General features: G+C 42.3%; 1 protein-coding gene across 1 annotated transcript; it reads right to left on the reverse strand.

Annotated features, from left to right (window-relative positions):
* Window positions 1-161: 161 nt before the first annotated feature.
* LOC142964593 (transmembrane protein 132D) lies at window positions 162-20,681 on the reverse strand. Its single transcript, XM_076104988.1, has 9 exons — window positions 20,657-20,681; window positions 18,847-19,723; window positions 12,822-12,963; window positions 8,079-8,264; window positions 6,076-6,219; window positions 2,970-3,175; window positions 2,434-2,695; window positions 2,089-2,280; window positions 162-1,997 (listed from the first exon to the last, which is right to left on the reverse strand). Exons 1-9 carry the CDS (start codon window positions 20,679-20,681, stop codon window positions 684-686), a joined length of 3,348 nt encoding a protein of 1,115 aa, XP_075961103.1. The 3' UTR covers window positions 162-683.
* Window positions 20,682-22,207: the final 1,526 nt, after the last annotated feature.

Genomic DNA, 22,207 nt, shown 5'->3' on the forward strand with positions numbered 1-22,207 from the left:
TATGCAATGTTTTTGTTGCAACTGTAAAATTAAGCATGACACAAAATATTGATGAACATCAATAACTTGCATGCATACTGTTATCAGAGATCATATGCCTCTTCTTTTTTTTTTTTTTAAAGTAGGTACTTAGCAGAAAAAAGTAAAAGGAAATATTCAAGACCATAGTGTTTTAATGAAAAACAAAATGAAAATTCGACATAAATATACAAAGAAATGGGTCTTGGATATTGCATAATAGCACATCCATTTCAGTTAGAAGAATGTTGAATCAAAGCCACATTCTTGGTGAAACCCATATACGTCAGACTGAGTTTTGTATTATAACTGGTAAATAATGAATTGTTTTTGTTGTTTGGGATACTTATTAAGTGTGTTTTTGTAGTGTGTATACCAGCAAGTGAGTACAAAAAAATGTAGAGAAGTTGATATCCACATGCATCATTAACATTTGGTGGCTTTAAACGTGTAAATAAGACTCCCATCTGGTCAACCATCTACCACGCATCCACACTCTAATATTAACAATAATATACAGTACATGTAAAAGGCCTTGATAGGTAATGAAATGTAGAAGGGGGGAAATTCCAAAATCACATATTCTAGACAGTTATTGTTGACAAAGGCATTGAGGTGATCAAAGCCACGTCTACTGTACATGTGAGGTCTGATCAGGCTCTGTATTATAACTGGTCCCCAGCCTCTGTCATGGGCACTTGGGGTTCCTCCTCACAACTGTCCTGCTTCCCAACCCAGTGGATGCCATAGCCGTTCTCTCTGGGCGGGAGATGTGGCGAATGCTGGCGCTCCAGAGTGGAGAAGGTCGTGAACTGGACTCTCTTTCTCTTGCTGGTGGGCGAGTGGAGGGACTCGGTGTGCATAGGTTTGCTCCTGAGGGAGCCCATGCAGCTGAGGGGTGAGTCTGTGACGGAGGCTAGGCAACTGGGCCTCCTGGACAGAGAGGAAGTCTTATCAGGCCCAATGTCTATGACGGTGGTTGTAGTCCGGGAGTCTTGCTGGACAGGACTGCCTGGCACGCTCATCACCAGCTCAGCGTCTGTGCCGAGCCACACCCAGTCATGCCTGTGCCCTGTGGGCTCCTGGCCATGAGAGGGAGGCTTCTTGTGCCTGAACTTGACTACATATGAGATACAATTAACCAGAAAAACCAAGATGGCCAGGCAAAAGACGCCTAACAGAGCGTACATGCCAATCTCCAAGTCTGTGAGCGGCCTGTTGGCCAACATTTCTTCACCACCAGTTTCTACCTCCTCTGTCTCCTGCCCAGGTACCTCCGCCTTATTGGGGAAGTTATAGTTCACAAGGTTCCCAGGGGCCTTCACAGTGCTGGTAAAGCTAACACTGCTCATATCCTCCACTATCATATTGTCTAAGCCGTACGCTTTGCTGCCGTCACTTGGGCTGTTCATCATGCTGATATTCACCAAGCTGGTAGGACTGCCGGGGTTTCCTGAATTGCCAGTCTTACCCACTCCTCCGAGGCTGCCGCTGGTGATGGAGGTTTGTTCTGTAGATTTGATCGTGGTTGTGATCTTCTGCATTGCACTCTCCTCTCTATCTAAGGTTGAGCTGCGTGGCGGAGGACCGTAGGACGGCTCCCTCTGCTTTCTCTCGCTGCCCACCTCTTCCCTATCGTTTCCATAGTCACTGCCGTTGTCCTTGTTGCTAACAGTGCTGCTGTAATTGCCGTCTGGGCGCCGACTGTTCACTTGAAACTTGACCTTGAGGCTGCCGTTGCCCACTGCCACTGTGCTTTTGCGTTTGGACTTCTGGCATGACTCGCAGATGGACATCTCGACTCTGACCAGGACTCCCTCGCCCTCACCCTCTGCGACCACAGTGGGAAGAGTGCCCTGCACTGACACCACCCCCGGATCTAGAGATGTCACCGTCACTCTGTAGAAAGCCGGATTATAAATGTCAAGAGGAGTCTGGTTGCCATCACTGAACTGCACCCAGGCACTGACCAAAGCTTCCTGAAAGAAGAGAAAACAGGAGAAATTGTAATTGTGCTTTTGCTCATCTTTTAGACATTTCAATGGATTCAGTTTCAGATTCAATGGTTACCTGTTTGGGGGTCTGTAGAAACTCCTGAGTGCTTGTGGTAGCCAGGATGGCCCTATTGCTTCCGGTACTGAGCTGTAAAGTCATGGAGAGGCCTGCAACCAGCTGGACCCCCAAATCTGTGATAGTCACTTTGTCATCCACGACTTTGATAGTTGTCTTAGCCAAGATTGCGTCAGACAGTGGAGAAAACACCTGTCACAAACATTATCAGACACAGTAAATGAATTAGGGGGGCCTCAGCCTTTATTTCTTTGCCAGGACAAGTTCAGTTCATGAGTTTCAAAGTAAAACAAAAGGAAACTACCCCATCTAGCCCTTTATGCAAACAGTAGTTCAGTTCATTACCTGGATGGTGGTGGTCCCGAGGTCTCGTCCTGACAGCACCCTTCCTGCCTGCAGCCTAGCCACTCGAGGGTCCTCCACCTTCATGAAGTATCGAACCAGCCTTGTGACATCCACCTGCCAATCGGAGCCCAGGAAATAAGCCTTAGGATCCCGAGGGTCTGCCTGCTCTGCCACGAAGTGAGTTAGCACCCGCACCAGGGCGTGCTGAAACTGCAGCATGCAGCCCTTTCCCTTCCTGTCTTCTTCACTGTTCCAGCCAGGTCTAGGACATGAGAATAAAAACACATGTGAAGTCACACCTGTCACATGGTAAATGCTTTGACCTGCTATTGTCCAATCACTCAAACCTGTCTCTTTGCTTGATTAGATCACATTGAGATACTGCAACACATTATATAATGGAATCAAATCCCTAAACCCTTGGGAAAGATATGATTTGGATTTGTAAGGGCTCAAGGACGCTTCTGGAAATCCCATCTAGAAACCAAATAAGGTGAGTTGTTGTGATAAATAAGTGGTTTATTTGTGTGTCTCACCTTTTTGAGGTTAGTATGGGTACCCTCCAGCTTTTGATCTGGCTCAGCTCGTTGTCAGACACCTCAATCTGGAGAGGGAGTCGGGGCATCCACACGTTCAGTTCGAGCTGAGCACTCAGGTAGCTATAGGTAAAGTTCACCACCAACTTCACCTTGCCCTTCGTCTCTTTGCCATTCACGAAAACATAGTCGCACCTGTCTGACACCTGGATGGAAAGAGATGATATATAAAGGGAACAATCCATCAGAAAATGAATGTCATCATTTTAATTTCCCTTGTAATATCAAAGAGTTTGTATAGTACGCTTCTGTAAACAGTCTACATCAAACTCAGAATGAGATTGTTGTCCATGAAGGAGATAGTTAGATAGTTAGTCATCTAACCAATGACAAGAAATAATCAAATATTCTCATAAAAGTCACTATTTTAACAAATAGGCCATTCTTACAACAACAAATGGCCTTGCAGCAGTTTTGCACTGCATGTGTTACCACACTAATGTCAGCTAGCTGTAATAAACTGCTGCGATGATCACCGGTCCGAAGCGTTAGGAAGAGGCAGCATTGCAATTTTATGTTAATCTAAATATCATGTAGTGCAGTACTGAACATCACTCCTTCACAGCCAAATGCATTCATTACACCGTGATTTCAAAGGTGACCCTGGCAAGTTTGGGGCGACTGCTCAGAGATCTCATGGACATTTTGAAGACACGAGTCAGGAGGTTTTCCTCGGTCCTCTCTACAGCCACTGCTTTTAACAAATTGGATAATTAACGCAGCATTGCAATTCAGTCACCAGCCCCTGGAAGTGCACAGGGGAGAAACAAACCTAGTGACTTTGACAGATAGCCTTCAGAGGAATACAAATAGCAATGATTTGCATGCTCATCAGGGTGAACCCAACAGTTCGCGAGGAGATGTGCTGTCCCAGGGACATCTTGTGACAGTGCGTCTGAGCATCAGTCATCCTGCACCCATGACCAGAGCTTAAGCTTTAGAATGACCACATCACTATGTGTCATCCTCGCTGTTAGCTGAGATGCCCTCTTCCCTGCGAATAATCCTATGTTTGATATATATCCAAACAGCAGATTTACAACGCTGAAGCCCCTGAGCGGTTGTTATAGAAAATTTCTTATGCAAGCATGGAACAATAGACGAGGACTGATTTACTTCCAGTGAAGTCGTCTTCGAGTTGTTGTTGTTTTTTTGGTGTGGAGGTAGTCAACCAGTCATCCGTGATCTAAGACACGTTGCTCTTTTCTGCCTTTTCAGAGAGGCATCTTCCAGTGAACTTCCATGAGCCATGTTCAAATAATATTCTGAAGCATCAGTTCAAAGGGAATGCCATTTGAAAGTGTCATCCGCCCACTCATCCTTGTCACAATCTCATTTTGCCTCCCAGAATATCCCTCGAGTGTTTTTGGTGTCAAAATAGATATTTGTTTAAAATGGGATTTGACTTTCATCACTGGGTACAGTATGAAAGACGGGCAGAAAGAAATTTAAAGAAATCCTGAAATGCACGCTCGACTGACACAACTGTGACAATAGTTTCCTTGTGCAAAAAAAACAAGTTAAATAAGTTTTGAATATGAATTAGGGGCAAATTACGTTCACCAGTTACATCGAGTTCAGGCTTGATGTCAATTTTGTCAACTTTCGACGCCATAAAAAGTCCTGATTAATCAACTAAGTACACATCTATGCTCAATATATCCCTGCTTAAAATGTTCAAGTGTCAATACTTCAATCCTGAACTGATTAAAGAGAATGCTTATGTATGCACGTTGTAAGTCTCTCCATCATTCATGCACATCGGAAAAAGCTTTCCATCACGACAGATTAGACTTTTGCTTTTGTTTTGTCACATGAGCTAAACATTCTCGATAAATCCTTCCCCATCTATTACTAGCACATTTGATACTCTTCAGGCACACCAGAAGAGAAAAGATATCCGAGTCAAGCTTTTAGATTAAGAAGATTAAAGGAATATTTGTGACTGAAGCTGCTCTCTGGTCAGCAAATACACTGAAAGCTATACTGTAGGCTTAGAACGGCGAAGACGGCTACACTGCGGGGTTGAAAAGAATGATTCAGTCCAGCCTCTTGACATCCTCATGTAGTCCTACTTTTGTTACAACTGACACCCATCAGGACTCAATACATATGAGCACTTACTGTATACACTGTATTGTGGATATCCTCATGGAGCAACACTGAACAGAAGACTACATTATTAGCCGAGACATTTGTTGTTTGCTTCATGTGCTGTGGGACATATTTGACTAGTTAAAAACAAATTAAAAAACATTAGCTGGCCTGTAGTCCACTGCATGTCTTTATTCTTTGTCTACAATATCCTTACAGCCTCTGACCGGAGCATTCAGGGGCCTGACTTTCAATTTCATCAATAATCAAAGTTGGCTTTTTAGCCGTGCTCAGGTTCACAGGACAAAAGTGACAAGTCACTGGATGGGAGCACAGTGGCAGACTGAGGTCATTTGAGGGGAGCGATTTAGCTCAGTGGTTGTTCATTGTCGGGAGATTGATGGCCGATGTTGTCGGAGCCCAGCTAATAGTTTGTTTTACTGTGTGGAAAAGAGACGGGGAGCCGGGGTGACTTTGGTACAACTTATTTGTCTGCATCTGTCCTTACCATCAAACATATAACCGACCCTGCATCGATGGAGCCTTTTTTTAACAGCCACTCTAAATTGCCCTCCTGCCTGGGAGCTTTAGGGTGGGCAGACAAGACACAAATGTCTCACATTCTTCCATTTATGGCTGCTAGTAAAGCTTTTGTTCTCAGTTAACCATTTACCAGTAGTGATTTAACATTTTTCACTCCATACTTCTGCAGCGAAAGTGATTAAGGTCGAGTATAAAAAGTGTTTAAAAAAACACACACACACAAAAGAAACAGCAATTTCACCTCTTAACTTTTCATAATCATTACATCCCCATAATTAAATGATTTTAAAAATGCTACGATATAAACACTGAAATGTGGGAAACAAAAGAAACAAAAAATCTGAAAGTTATTGTTTCCTCTACAATATGTAGTGGCGGGTATCAAAGGAGGAGGAGGAGTAAATCCTACCTTGAGTACATCTTCATCCTCAGAGCTACAGTCTGTGTAGTCAGAAACATCAGTGACCACTCCATCTTCTTCCACGGCTACTGTCCTCACAGGCATCACCACTTTCTTTCCAGTCAGAACAGCGGTATTCAGGATCTCTGTGTCCTACGAAGAGGCCAGGGAAACCAGCCATCAAGTCAGTACATATTTCTTAGTCCCATCGGACAACAAATAACATGCAATCATTTGGTTTGTTTTCATTTAACATTTTAGACATTTGGCTAATGATTTCATGTAGTGCAAAAAGTTATTTTGGGATATGGACCACTTTGGGGTGCAAGTAGAGGAAGGCAGGAGGAGACGGGGGCGATGAAGTGTGACTCAGCGATCCTGATAAGGTGAGAAGGCCAGTCTCCCTTTGGCCAGGTCACCTCATGGAATAGAAAGCTAATCTTGGACTTTTCTGCACAGGTATATCCCTCAGAACGCTGTCATATCCGCTCAAACATGATCTAAATAAATGGAATAAAAATAACCTCTGCATATATACAGTACAGCCTGTTCTTTCATGCTCAAAGTGTTATTAAATAGGGCTGCTGTGGCAGGTAGAGCAGAGTGGTCCCCTTATCGCAATCAATCTCTTATCAATCCCTGCGTCCCCTTGTCCGAGTGTCCCTGAGTCCAGCGACTTGCATGGTAAGTGGCTTCAAGTGGTGAAGCGTTTTTATAAAAATTGTAATTGATAGGAATTATTGTTAGTACTGTATAGTGGTAGTATATTTCTGTCTCACTCGGTGTGTGTTTGTACAGACATGCATTTTGTATGCACGCATGGAAAATCAAAGTATGAAAATGGAGCAGATGGATAAGTGTGGTAAATTTGTACGAGAGCAGTGGAGCGCAGCCAGGTCAAGTTCTGTGAATGATCCGTTGAACCTAATTTAAAGAGACACTTGGCCACAGTACGAAAATGAAGCAGATGGATATGTGTCTGTCCACTGTAACATTGGTTTAAATGAAGCTGAAATATCTGAACATCATTTTGTCATTAAAATATAGTTAAAAAATACAGATCTGAAGCCTGTGTCAGGGAGGCTTTCGCCATTATACAGAAGTATTGAGCAGCAGCACTAGATGGAGTTCACAGAGCTGAGCTAAGAGTGATCAGTCAGCGCTAATGTCCCCTCGAGCCAACCATCAAATCTCCTCGTGTTTGGCCCTCTGCCTGAGGTCAGCTTCTAATCCAAAAGAGAGATGAACCATGTCAAATTCACGAATCAGGATACTGTGTAGCGTATCCTCATAACGTCGGGCACTCAGGCACAAGTATGATGGATATGCGGCAGACTGGACATACAGAGCAAGTAAACTGCTGCCCAAACATATAGCATAAAAATTGACTTTTAATTGTACATATTTTATCAAAAATATTTGATGGAATAAATGCTAAGAAATGGAAAAAAGGTGGTCTGAGTGTATTATGGGACAGGTTGTTATTGTCATTCCTGCAAACAATGGCGTACTAAGAAGTCACCGGCCGCAGGTGACACATAACTCAATATTGTGATTTAAAGTGGTGTAAACTCTTGTGTAGTGCTTCGTATTTAGTGGTGGGGATTATATCATGGATTAATTATAGAGGTAGCATGATAAAGAGGCCCGCGGCACCAAAATAGAAGCGCATGAAGCAGCTGTTAGGAGGAGAGGATGACCACATAGGCTATTGTACGCCAGAACGGAGCAGAACAACACAGAAGAGACACATCAGCTAGTTGACAGTCAACAACACAAGGTCAGTCTCTGCTCGAAATAGAACCCATTTTCTAAACAATCCAAAGCATATCCAGCCTTTTGTGTATGCAAACCAGACACGAATGGATCAGAGCAAAGTGCATTTTGTGATATTTTCATGCATCAACGCTCAAAAGGATGGTGTTGGCGTTATTGGAAACGCTGCTGTCAGTAACGTTGATGTTGGTTTTAACAATGATTAGGTGTGACATGAGAGCTGTCAGCTAACTCACCATTACAAGAGGGGCCAGGCCAACAAAGTCTCTCTGAGTAGTATAGATCATCATGGCTCCTTCAGTCTTGGCTACAGTTTTGGAATCAGATGGTAGTTCCAGCCTCCATATGATCACCTGACTGTCGAGAGGACTGCTCAGCTCCTCCACCTCAAAGTCCATCTGAAGCACCTCCAGCAGACTGCTCTCAAGCCTGAATGGGAAGCAGGAGGAGTATCAGATATGCAAACCCTGCATGCAGTCATACCAGTCTACATATTATTACTAAAGTTGATATGCAAATACAAATCATCAAAACAACACACTGTGAAATAGATGTTACTGCAGCTCCCCATTGTCGTATTATGTTATCATCATTCGCTGGAAGAAGTGCCACATTTGTGTTTTCAATGTGTGAGGGATCTAATTTTCCCAACTTCTTGGTAATGCAAATTAGCAACAGAAAGAGAGAATCTCTCCATCACAGCCAGCCACTGATACTTGATAGGATTATTTCACCATTGGGGTTTGCAATTATCTCGGCACACGTTAAATTCCTGTTGAGATAAATGTCTGACGAAAGGTGCAGTGATTATACCGCAGTGTATCCTGCACCTCAGCCTGTGGCTCATTGCTCTCAGTGCAGACAAATCTATGTGATCATATGTGAAAATGGATAACGGAAGGGACACATTATCAGCCTGGATGACCAAAACCAAACTTTATAATGTTTAATCACTTAAAGCCCTGACCAGAGGGCAAATGTGCAACCAACAAATGTGCAACCAAATGTGATGTGGTGACATTGCTGCTGCGACATATTGACAGCTCAGAATGCATCTGTTATGTTCAAAATTTCTCAAACAAAAGGTAAAGGAAAAAGCCCCCCTCCTTGTTCAGAGGAGAAGAGGCAGCCCCCACCCCCCCCCCCCCCCCCCCCCCCCTGCTCTCTTTCTTCCATCATTAAGCAGGGCCGAATCAGCTGGTTGAAGTTTAAATCAAAAGGAATTTAATATACTAACAAAAGCAAATGCAGTTACAAACTGAATTACACTATCAATAGTAATATTTCATGAAATAGAGGCCCGATCCGCACCACACGACAGACTGGTGTGTCCGCCTCATGGTCCAGATGAGGTCTGATTATCTCCGGGGATTCACAGTTTCTTTGTCTCTCCAAAGTCTCTGAAATGTCTCATATTACACATTACTTAGCCCATCGATCAGCTCAGTGATTGGCTGAACCCTTCGGACTTCAGTCGGCCACTTCCTTGACCAATTCACCCCCCTTCTTGAAGGCTGTGCTCAGAAACTCTTCAGCAACATCCCCCTCTCTCTGACTTAATGGCAGTGTCATAAATTCTCTGGTTTCTCTCACAGTGCACAACAAATTCAATAACTCTCCCTTTAGTTTAAACCTTCTACAAGTAAACATATTGTAACACATAATACCCATCGCTAGGAGCGCTTTACAACTTAAATTCCTCACAATCAATAACACCTCATTTACTGTATGATGCACATAATGAATGTAATATATAAGCTGCAATGAACTGCAGACCATACACACCTCATGTATACTGTATACTGTCCCTCAGACTGCAATTATTTCATATTTATGAAACTTTTGGGACGATTAAAAGAAACCCAATGAAGCTTGAGACTGGATATTTAGAGATATCCAGCTCAAAATTCAGGCGAGGGATGTCGAGGGATGTGATCCCAGTAGTTGCGACAAGACCCAATCCTCTTTGTTTAGTGGAGGGCTTTGCATCTGTAGGCATTTTCACAAACTAAATCCAAAAAGAATAGAGCTGAATTTCTCTGTTAATGTGAACGGAATAAAAGGTGGTCCGAGGACAGCGGCATCCTGCATACACAACAAAGTATAAGCCTTTGTAACTTCTAATGGCCTCTCAGTGATGCCAAAGAGAACAGAGTGTCCTAGCTATGGATTCAATTTCCTCCTGTGGCCCAAGTTAGTATCCTGGGTTTTATTTCTTGGCACTGTATTGAACTATAGAAAAGATGTATTGGTGGACAAAAACACAATAAGCATGCACATACCCACATAGACATTATCAGACCCGCTGCATCTGCGTGTATATGTTATAAATATCTGTGTCAGGGCTGTGCAGACACACAGTAAGTCCTGTTTACTGCGTGAAAACGACCTCTAAAGTGTTGCATACCAGCCGCCTTTTTGTATTAAAGCAACAACAGTTGGAGAAACTGCAAATCATATTTTGTAAATCCTCCATTAAGTTCCAAAGTCAACAACAAAGTACAAAAAAAGCCCCTCTCTGAATCCACTCAGTGCTCCATTATATGTTCCCTTATTAAGGGCAAGACGGAGATTTAGTGTAATTGAATAATCTTAGCATATTGCTCCGAGACCTGAGATTAAAAGATAATAATGGAATTCAAGCGTCAAAACAGGATATGCTTGCATCGCATAAGGATGCGTATATCCTCTTAAGTATGCATTAACACAGATATCTATAAGATAGAGGATGCTGCCATGTTATTTACGCCCTCAGTCTCTCTTGCAAAGCTTGCAGGGGGATGATGCTTCAACAACTTGTTTATGGCGGGCACTCTGTCTGTGAGTAGTTAATATTAAGATCCAAACCAAGCTGCTGTGACAGAGGATAAACAAAAGCTTTAATGTACAGATACAGCAAATAATTTTAGTGTTCACTAAAGCCAAGACAAAAAGTCAGAGAAATCCCCAGAGTGCTGTGACAGTGCACACACTGCAGGGTTTCTGTTAGCTTCATGACATTTTAGAGAGGATTAGCCAAAATAACTGAGCGAAAGAATATGTTAACCCATAAAGAGCGTTGTGATAAACAATGTCATAATCCACGCCAAATGGGGAAAACAACTTGATGAGGTCAAAGCAATAATGAGAAGCACATATAATGTCAGCGTTCTGCCTCACTTTAAAGGAAGCTGCGTCTATTGTTGTGCGACCTCTAACCAGTCAGTGTCAGTCAGACAAACCTACGAGTTTCGATCTAAATAATATTCATCCCTGTGATGGGATCAATCTTTTTGATTATATTGAAGCAAAGTTCTCTGAGAAATGTTATTGTCTACTCTTATTAGTATTTTTTTCATCCCGGGAAAGTTGGCTGCAGACATTTTACAAGCTATGCCAAACATTTATACACAGATTAGAGCTTTAGTTTTACAAGCATTTTTTTTCTAGCTGCTCTAGAGGCACAAACTCATCCAGAGTGAAATATCTATCCTTATCCAGTCATGGTGCCCAGAGGAAGAATCCTAATGACTTTGGTGTTCTCCTGACTTTTCCTTTACTGCCAGCATGAGGTTGACGTTTGTGGATTTGAGTGAAATATTTTTCATCTAACAGTCATTCAGTCAAAACTTTGATTTGCCCAATACTTGGAAAACGTATGACATGAACAGCCTCGGCTGTAGGCCTCCTTTGCGTTTCACAAAGTTGTGTTAATTAGCAAATGTTAGCACGCTAATAGTACACTGACATATCATTTACACCGTGCTCTGAAAAAAATGATGCATAATCCTTGTTATGTTGACTAATTGGTGATTTAGCTAAGGAACAATGGAAGTGGACCTGTATGTTCAGGAACTGATTAGACAATTAGATGCAGGTGACAAGGTGAGAGTGGAGGGCCAGGTAATTCCAGAGCAGATGAAGGAAGTGGAAGCAGGTGTGTAGATGGATGTGTCAGGTAATTGAGAAAGCAGGGAAGGAAAATGGCAATGAATAGTCACTGAGGAGGTCAGGATGCAGCCGAAGAGAAGGGACAAAGGAGCAAACTGTGACAAAAGGGACTTGTTGTCAATGAGTGTAACCCTCTGCTCTCATCGTTAGCATGCTAACACACAAAACAAAAATGGTCAACATGGTAAACCTTAAAATTGATACACGTGTCCTATGCCCTTTTTTTTTTTTTTTTTACAAAAAAGTGTCCGTGGAGGCGCACACTTATACGACTTAACTCTTAAATTAACTCTGCTCACCTCAATGTGCAATGAATTGCACTCAACTGCAAATGAAAGGACATCTGAGATAAGCTGCTTGTTGGGGAAAGGATGTATCCCCGTTTAATGAGGTTACAGTGAAGTACTTCTTAGAAGCCCAATGAGTTGGATCAGACCAGCCTGCAGATGTCTTTCCCAATAGTTTTAGTGCTATGTTTGAAAATGTCTCACCACGGAATTGCTACAACAACCTTCCCTGCTTGCGTCATAGGCACTGTATACTAGGAATGCATGGATGTGTACAGCTGGTAAATGTTTAGAAATTATTAAAGCTTTGAGATTACAGACGAGAAGTGGACAATAAAGGGGGGAAAGCAATAGCTGTTTACAAGGGGCAGCTTTACAGGATAACCTGCAGCCAACCTGTGCTGAGAGAGTATAAGAGATGTCCTCCCAGGACACAGCGCAGTGAGCATCTGCAGTAAGCTGCTGTAAGGCTTGCACGACACAGATGGTTTGTCTTTTACTCCACAGGTGCAGAGACACATACGGATATTCTTAGCAGGACATGCTGAGAATGTCCAACATGCTAGAGTTGGTCATCAGCTAGAGTCACTGGTAACCAACAGTACGAGTAAAATTCCCTTTGAAGTGTTATTTGTCCATTCAAACCATAGCAATTAAATCCTATAAATATGGTCACGATGAGATACAGAGGCAACGAAATAGATATATTTATATAGATATATACTGTACACTGGCATACAGAGTAATGTGAAGAGAACGGACTTGCCTTTTCCCAGGTATGGGAGCTTTCCTCTCGCAAATAACAGCGATGGCTCCATCTGCACCCATATCCAGAGTGATGTCCCACAGTAAAGAATTACTGGGTGTCGCTGTTCGAAAGGTCACACCTTTTTTTACTGTCGCTCTGTGGAAAATCAAAAACGAAAAGGTCAAGAATGTGGTAAATGTGAAATGTCCTATATTAACAACCAACGGATTCTGGGCAATGACTGTTTATTTTTCTAAAGTGTAGGTGAACGTGAACAAATAACCGAACATATTTATACACTTTTTTTCCGATATAATTTTTTGGGGGGAATTTGCTTGTGACAATTTGTTATGATAGATTGTTCCCACTCAGTATGGTATAGTATGGTATATTTTAAAATGTGGTTTCCTCGCACAGAATATATTTGATTTATACATTCAAACTGTTCAGATTATCACAATAAATCCAGGATTCCTACAACAAAAAGGCAGCCTGTTCATTCCCACGTGTGCTCATTATTCAAACTGTACTAATTCCTTTTCTTGGCCTCAAATTTTGAAATGATAAGCATTATGCAACTACACATGTACACCTTCCCTGTGGGCTTCCGCAGCATAACCATCTTGCAGTAGGTCAAATGTTAATGAGATATTCTTCAACAAGAATTGTAATGAAGTTAGGCCAACGGAAGCAACAATACCTATAATTAATATGGTGAACTGTTCTCATTTAGAATTGCTTCTCTATGAAACTCAAAACTCTGGAATACTCATAAACAGCTCAGACAAGTTATCTCAGATATTTCAGAACAAAAACCTCGTGTAATTCTTTGGTTTTCATCCGCATGCAAAACTGTGTGGTTTATCTCTGAATCATTGAGATAAACACAGTGTTGAGCGCATTATGAGTCTCTGAGGAGGTGTAATCTATGATGGGAGCAACAGCAATCTGAGCACTTCTCCCGCTTTGGGCTGAGGGTTTTGACCTTGTTCAGCACAATGAAACAAATCAGTCTACCAACACGCACTAACTCCTAATTTAAATATATAATATGAACACTTAATGGACTTGCGGTACGTTTTGTGTACACATTTGCGTGTGTCTGTAAGTGGGAACCCTTGTTCTTGTTAACATCTGCACATCCAGGATGTAATCTGGAAGCAAGGTCTCAAGTGGCCACTGATCTCAGCATGGGCCACTATGTTGCAGCAGACGTGTCTCTGGAAACACACTGAACTTACAAAATGAGAATTCCAACTCTGGCTTGGAGCATTTCTCATCAAAGAAAAAGGAGCCAAAAACTGTAGGTGCTGCATGGTCTGTGTTGGGATAGTGAATGAAACTAGCTTCTTCTGTGTACTGTGCATTAGAGTAGCAAACAGAAAGGGGTGGCCAGTCCATTGTTATCAGTCTGAGGGTTCCCAATAGGCAGCAGATCCAACAACACGGGCTAAATGGGCAAAGAGAAATACAAGCAGTGTTGATCTAAAAAGGCTTTATGAGTTTCGGGTTTGGAAAGATGAAAGCTGAGGCGATGACAAGAAGAAGGAGGTTGCACTCTGTTATCCGTGTTATTGCTGAATGAAAGCAGTAACAGAATGGCACATGTTAATTATTTCTGTTTCTACAATCACTTTTCAAATTGACTTCTGCCACATAATATGAAGTCTCAGATGAAACATTCAGTTTATGATTTTGACTGTTGTAATTTGTAAGCACCCACTTTGGGAACCACTGGTCTACAGCCATGCTGGCAGGAAGCACCGCAGCTTTAAGCTTAATTGAAACATGCTAACATGCACAGAAGGGCAACTCTAACATGCTGATGTTTGGCAACTGGTATAATGTTATCTGGTGTAAACCATCCTTAGCATGTATGCATGTTAACATTTGCTAACTAGCACTTAAATACAAAATACAGCTGAGGCTGATGGGAATGTCATGGGTTTTGCATCACCATCCAATCAGTTGTTACACCTAAACCCACAAATGTGAACTTCATGGTGGCGCTAGAGGAAAAGCCAGAGGATCACTAAAGTAAATGAGGATGCATCCTCTGGAAACCATGAATGTCTCAACCACATTTCATTACAATCTATACGGTAGTTTTTTAGTTATTTCAGTCCAGAGCCACAGCATAATATCATAATGTCATTCATATGTAAAGCATTATAGTTCTCAAAGCATTGCAGTATGATTTTCTTTACATCGTGCTTTGCCTTCACCAACTTGCATTTCCCCTTTCTTTAAAAAATTACAACACGAATGCTGACTGTAGAGAATTGTAAGTGCAATGTAATCCGGGCATAATCAATGAGGTAAGCAGGATGGCATGCACAGTGTATTAATGAGAAAACAAGTAATGACTTCTGAATAACATGTCCTGCTGTGATGAAACACCTCTGTGTATTGAGCTGCGTGCAGCAGAGTTTAACTAATCAAAAGTGGCAGTAACAAGAAGACTTATCTCAAGCTTTTTTCTCTCTCTCTCTCTCTCTCCCTCTCTCTCTCTCTCTCTCTCTCTCTCTCTCTCTCTCTCTCTCTCAGCCCCCCTTGTGTAAAAAAAATCCCCTGCGATTGGAAGAGGCGTTTTTCTTCTGAGTGGTTGGTAGCGGGGACCAGTGTCCATGGCTTTGGTTAGCAGGCCCTGAGGAGGCAGCAGGCAGGGGGAGGCACCAGGGCAGAGAAGATGGATGGCTTTGGAGACTGAAGCTGACAGTGTGTGAGAAAAGCAGCTCTCAGGTGCTGCACCTGCCATCCATCTCACTTCTGACCAGGCAAGGCATGAGTGGCAGTATTCTTTCACCTTTTACATACTCTTCATTCACTCACGCAAACTGGTCACAGCGCCATGGCTAACAAAGGAAAGTAAACATTGACAAAATTCAAAAAAGCTAATAAATAGTCAAGTAAAACAGAGACTGAGCCTGATCAAAGACCTACAAGATACATTGTATTCTCTGTATGAGCCACTCAGCCTGGCCCAGATGCATTTCATCACCCGCTATCGAGATGCTACAGTACATAGGGTTTGTAATTGCTTCACCGATATCATTTGTGTCTTTGGCTTTGTGGATGCATCACTGCGGGGCCGGTGAAACAGATGCAATCTTTAATTATGCAGGCAAATGTACACCGTTTAGCCAGTCTGATGACCAGCCACCGGCAACGTGCTTATCGGACTTATGGAGCAGTTTAGTGAGTTGGGGAGCCGTTCATGCCAACATGCCTGCCAGATGGCGGGCACCACAGCACTAAAAATGGATGTGAAAGTCCTATTTGTCATACAGATGAATGATTAGGCTCCCTAGTTGAAGAGCTCACTGACACGGTGTCCTGTTAACACAGAAGTTCTAGTTTATTTATTGCCACACTGCTGTCTTTAAATAAAACCCACAGAACAAGACAAACTATTGTGCTTCATCGCTGACTTTTAATAGCTGTTCAGAAGCTTGCAGAAGCACATGCTTCTTGCCAGTCAACGTCCTGAGCAAACACTAAAGGGATCACCTAATTACCAAACGCATGAGTGTGTGATTGTAATACTTTATCAATGACCTTTATCAAACTCTCACAGAAAATGAAAGGGTTCATTTCACAGGAGCGGACAGGTGTGGCTTTTCGATTTCTCAATCGACCTCAAATTTGTACGTCCCTTGACTCCAGCTATAGATATCAATAACAGGTTTATCATGCTGATGAGAGAATATTAAGCAAAGCTTAATGGGACATTCCGACTGTGATAAAGCACACAGACAGCTGTTGAGGACCGGATGCGCAGGGCTTGTTAATGTGCTGATAAGCTAGGGGAGGGTAGCGCTGTGTTACTGAATATATGAGTGAGAAGAACAGTGAGTGTATTTCTCCATGTTAATTGGATGCAAAAAATATATATATTAGAGTTTAGTCACCAATACATTCTACAAAGACACAACAGACCATCACACAAGTTCAATTACTACAAAGCTTTCTAACAAGATTACCAATCTTCCAGCCAAATGACAGCTGAGAGGAGAGGAGAGGAGAGGAGAGGAGAGGAGAGGAGAGGAGAGGAGAGGAGAGGAGAGGAGAGGAGATGCTATCTTTCTGCTATCTGCTTTTTGTTCAGAAACATGTTTGACTGAGTAAATGTATTAAAGAAGCAAGGATTAAAAGTGGCAGAATGAAGAGCAGAAATCAGGATTTCTTTTTTGGCTTCACTGGTAGAGAGAGAACAAAAGGCAACCCAGCTAAATAATTAAAATACATCGTCCAACCCTATAAAAATACATTCAAAGGTGTGCAATTCCCAGTTCTCAGATTCTCCTGGAAATCCAGACAACTCATAAAACAGGATGAAACACCTTCAGCATTAAGTTGCTTTGTTTTGTTTTGGTACACCAGAGAAAAGCTGAATGACCTGAGAGAAATGTTGAAGGACTCCTGCAGACTCAACTCTGAAACCTGTAAGCACAAGTCCATCCATGCACAGCTTTTGCCTCAATCAATATTTACCCATTCCAGCATTCACAATTGATCTGACTAAGTGACTGTCTATGTGAATGAATACAGGACCAGGTGAAAAGGGAATTAATAATCCATGACTGTCCCCTTCCTGGCTCACCTCCACTGAAGCATGTACTGTATTTGCAAGTCAAAACAGAAGTAACTCTCAAATTATTTATTTTCCAGGAAGTAGTGATTGTGTACCACAGTGTTTTTCAATCTACAGGGAGAGGCTGTAACTATTTTCTAGGAACTAATACACTTTCAGACAAGCTGCCTCCAAGGACTTTCCTGTTGAACCAGTTCTTAAGTCAGGACACTGAACTGGACATCATCCAATAAACTGCAAATAGCAACAGAGATTACCAATCATAACATTATGTGAAACCACATATGATGGAAGGATTTATGACATACTTAACTGATGATCGAAATCTACACGCAAACCAAATGAATAACCGAGACAACGTATTTCATTCCTCCTGACAGTCCATTATTCACGGGCTTGGAGTAAAGCAGATAGTGTCTAGAATAATAATAAAAAAACAGTCTCTAATCAAGTTAGCGTAAATCTCTACTTGTCTGCTCTGACAGCTAACCTCGACAAATCTAGCTATGCTGCAACGTGGTTCTGTTTGAACTCCGCAACGTGGTTCTGTTTGAACTCCGCCTGGATGATGATAATAAAAGGCATTAGGCCGCAGATGACCATGAAAACCAACAATGAAGCAGTGAGAGGGAAATGGAGGCATTTAATTCACATCCAGTTTTTGAGGTGCCAATCTCCCATGTTGCATCATTTCACCTTGAAAAGAGAAGTAATAAACTGGCATCTTGAGAGAAAGCCATGAGAACAGACTGAATCTTGTATTTTGCATTTTTTTCTTTAGAGGATAAAAAGTCAAGTGGTTGAGTCATTCATTTTTGGGATCTATGCGAGTACATTTATGATCTTTATAAAATTAGCTTCTATTACCAAGGAGGTCACGGAGACCTCCAGAGGAAACTCTGCTGCTTTGAGATGGGACTACAAATGCTCTCCTCTCCAGTCAAACGGGAACATTTTGCATTGCAAAATGAGAACAGAGCCTTAAATTAAATTGAGATATACTGGTAATCCCCAGGATCTTCATACATTCAGTAGCAGTGCTTTGAATTACCACAGATCCCGGGCATACCCTTTAAAGCAGAGCAGTAATGAGTCATAAGCTTACATGTGATCTTATTTGATCCATGTCAACCTTGATGACTACCACTCTTGAAGCAGCCCTTAATGTCATCGGGCTGTGCTCACTCGAACTCAAATAATCTCCAGTTCTCTGAAAGACGGTTAACCTCTTATCGTATGCCATAATCCATGATAAATCTGATTTCCTCCAATATTCCTCATTTTTGATGGCACAGGATTTGCGCAAGTAAGAGGAAAAATACTATTAGTGACTGATTCCCCGCATTGAATTCTTATTAACCAATTAATTTGGACTACATTAAAATTGCAGAGCCCTTAAAAAAATAAATAATAATAAACTGTGAGGCAACAGAAGACAGTCTTACCTGAGAGTGAAGTTAGTCAGCTGAGCAGAACTCGCCATGAGTATGTAGAAGGTGGCGATATCAGTCTTCTTCAGCGGTTTGGAGGATGTCCGTATGACAATGGCATTGCCGAGCTTGAGCCGAGAAAGTGTTGCCATTCCTTTAGGCACCTGCAGAAGACGCACGCTGCCAATCCTCTGCATGGGCGTGACAGGAACAAACTCTGCTGTCTGCTGCTGTGAGCCACCCCAACGACTTCCATCAACAGAATTACACTTCCCATCGACTTTGGGTTTCGCCTGGTAGTACAGCTCCACAGGGTTCCCGGTAGTCGGGTCCTGCCTCTCCCTGCTGGTGCCCTCTGACCCCGGAGCAAACCAGCCAAGTGCAGGAGCCAGCTCAGCCATGCAGGTTCCTCTGTCGCCTCCCATGGCACAGGAACCCCTCACCTCTTGGGTTTGCCAGAAAGCGTACACTGTCACACATGGTAGCTCATCCACACTTCCTTCTCCCCTGCCCCAGTCCCTCCCCGCAACATAGAAGAGCACCCGGACTTTGGGCTTGGATGAGAAAACCCGAGGCGTCAGCACAAAGGCCTGGATTTTCCAGTTAAAGGTAAAGACCTCTGGAGCGTTGAAAAGCTGAACAGACTGGACCAGATCTAGAGGCACAAGCTTCTCTGTGGACATAGTGCCGTAGCTGGCGTTGACAGCTGGCTGCCGGCTGGCTCTTAAGATAACAAAGGGCTGCGTGTGACTCTGCATGCTGGAGTTCCTCATGAAGTCCTGCCCAGCCTCCTTCAGGAAGAAGTAGTCAGCATCTCGCACCTCGTAGTTGACCGGCAAGAAGACAGGGAAAGGCACTGGGCTACTGTCAGTCAGCTCTTTACTGCTCAAATCTGTAAGGTAAAATAGAAAAGGATAGGCTGGTTAAAAGCCGTGGGAATATCTCATAATACCATATTTATAAGCAACTAATTTTACTTGAAACGAAAACATTACTAAGGAATTAAGTTTGCTAAATTTGAAAATAAAATACTGTGGAAAAATACCAGGGACACTTGAGCACAAAAAGTCAGCCAAGGCCAACTGATCAACTGAGTGGGGCATCAATGTATTACACTAAAAGGCTCCTGAGCTTAACCTTACAATTCATACAACAGAGCACATAGGTGAAATAATGTGAATTATAACAAGGGAAGCTTAAGAGTGTTTTAGTTTCTGAGGCTGGGACAGAGCAGTTGAACTCTGTGACTTTGCTAAAAGACTGTACGGAAATAATTGGTGTGAGGAGGCCTCCCCAGGGATATCAATATGTCCTTTGAAGCCTCCTCTTGACTTGTTTCGGAAAAACAGTAACACCCTTCCCACAGCATATCTAAATAATAATATAGCAGTGTTACATTGGTGAAACTTGTTTAATCGTGTACCGCAATTTAAATCTTAATTTCTTCATGGAACTTCTAATGTGCACCACAATTTACACATTAGGGAGAATTGTAGTCCTCTGCATATTGCAAAGTGCGCCTTAATGAACAGGGTGCAAGCTTCTGTTGTCTTTTAGACGTAACTATTTATCAAACTATTAATTACATTTGCAAAGGGCAGCTGAAATAATACAGTATAAGTATATAGTATAAGTTTTAGATTAAAAGACCCTCCTTTCAGCCGAAAGAAAAATTACAATACCCAATCATTTCACACAAAGATAATGTACTAAAAGTGAGAAATTCCTCAGTATAGAATTTACTTTTCAAAACCTGTTTACTGATATGGAGTGTCAAGTGATTCAAGCTTAAAATTGACTTTAAAAATATTGCCTGTCCCCTTACATTGCTCCAGTTTCACCTCTCTCATGGATGATCAGTTTGGGGAGGAAAGGTGGATCTGATCAATTTGGCACACGGTTGAAATCAGCCATCCAAAACTGGGATTAAAATGGCTTTTTCAGATTGTCAGCATGCTGTGAATACCCAGCAGATGAAACAAACAACAACAAAAAACAAGCATGGTGGAGCATCACCACGAGACGTAAAATACCAGATTCTAATAAAACTATTAGGCTGACTAAAACAGAGATACATCTGAAAATGTATCCGTGTATCATTCAGTAAGCTGTGATTTTTGCATAGGTTGCTTTGTGTTGGACAGTAAACCAGTATAATGATCACAAGGATCACTGGCTGCCTGTTAAATTCTGATCACAAGTGCATAGATGGACCTTTTTAAATGAGTGAGTAAAAACCAACCAACAGCATAAATATGTTCTGATCTGGTTTAAAAGCTTAATGGTAAGTGTTTGTCACAGTGGACATGAGCAGAGTTCACCCGGCCATCACGTGTCCTCATTAAACGTCCATTTTGATAGAATTATGAAGATTATAGCCACTGACCTGAGAGTGCACTTTTTATCTGGTGGCTAATTGCCCTACTTGGTGAATTAAGGACAAAAACACTGGTGTTTACTTTGCAGATTATAACGAAATGGACGGAGCTGCATTAGCGTGGTGGAAAAACAGCTTCAGTAGCATCTAAGACAAAAACAAAAGATCATCCCACTGCTATACCAAAGCTAACAATGTCCATCAAAAGGGGAAATGTCGAGATCTATAGACTTGCAGCAGTTGCATTTGTGAACGTGTGACAAAAGTTGCCAGATAGAGAGTTGTCCGTCACTGAATTATTTTTTTGTTATTTACCGACAAGGACAGTTTGAAGCTTTTCTTTGTTAATATCTGTCATCATGTCCCTCATGGTTGCTGGCCTCTGACGGGTCCGTCTACCATGGCCTCTTCTGCTTTTGATCCTCACTCATCCACCCTGGCAACGAGCCTGTCATGATGGTCTGACAGTTCACACAGCAACGACTATACTGTAAGTGTCAAAATCATGTCACCCAGCAGCGAGACAAAAGCATATCTCTCTCTCTCTCTCTCTCTCTCTCCTCCACATACAGACAAGAGTGACAGTCATGTTCGCCGAGTGGGCGACACACTGCATGAGGCAGGGACTGGAGCTGGGAACGTGGCTGTCCTGGCTTGGCCTACCAGTGGCCACAGTGACAGATGTGCTGTTTAATACCAGAGCTGGCAGCAGCTCCGGCTGGAGTGAATATAAACTGGCTCACTGTCTCCTGGAGGGAGGATGCACCGCCAATGTGCCAACAAACTACTTCACATGCAAGCTCATCCCTTTACAGTTGAGTTTGATGGGTCATCTGTGCTGTCCTTGTTATTTCACATGCTTTTCCTGACAGAAAACTAAAAGGAGACCATCTAAATCTAAAGCACAGATAGCACACATCTACTTGGTAGCAGACTTTTCAGGCACTAGTTTTTTGTATTATTATTCATGACGGGTAAGAGATGCATCCTTCTCCTTTG

This window comes from Anarhichas minor, unplaced genomic scaffold (assembly GCF_050575085.1).
Source record: "Anarhichas minor isolate MPS153535 unplaced genomic scaffold, ASM5057508v1 ptg000030l, whole genome shotgun sequence".
NCBI classification, from domain to species: Eukaryota; Metazoa; Chordata; class Actinopteri; order Perciformes; family Anarhichadidae; genus Anarhichas; species Anarhichas minor.

Coding starts and splice junctions, on each gene's coding strand:
- LOC142964593 (XM_076104988.1), bottom strand. CDS start 20,681: ATGAGAGAGGTGAAACTGGAGCAAT. Junction 19,724..20,656: donor AGAGGTGAAACTGGAGCAAT/GTAAGGGGACAG, acceptor TTTACCTTACAG/ATTTGAGCAGTAAAGAGCTG. Junction 6,220..8,078: donor GCCTGGCCCCTCTTGTAATG/GTGAGTTAGCTG, acceptor GCCTCTTCGTAG/GACACAGAGATCCTGAATAC.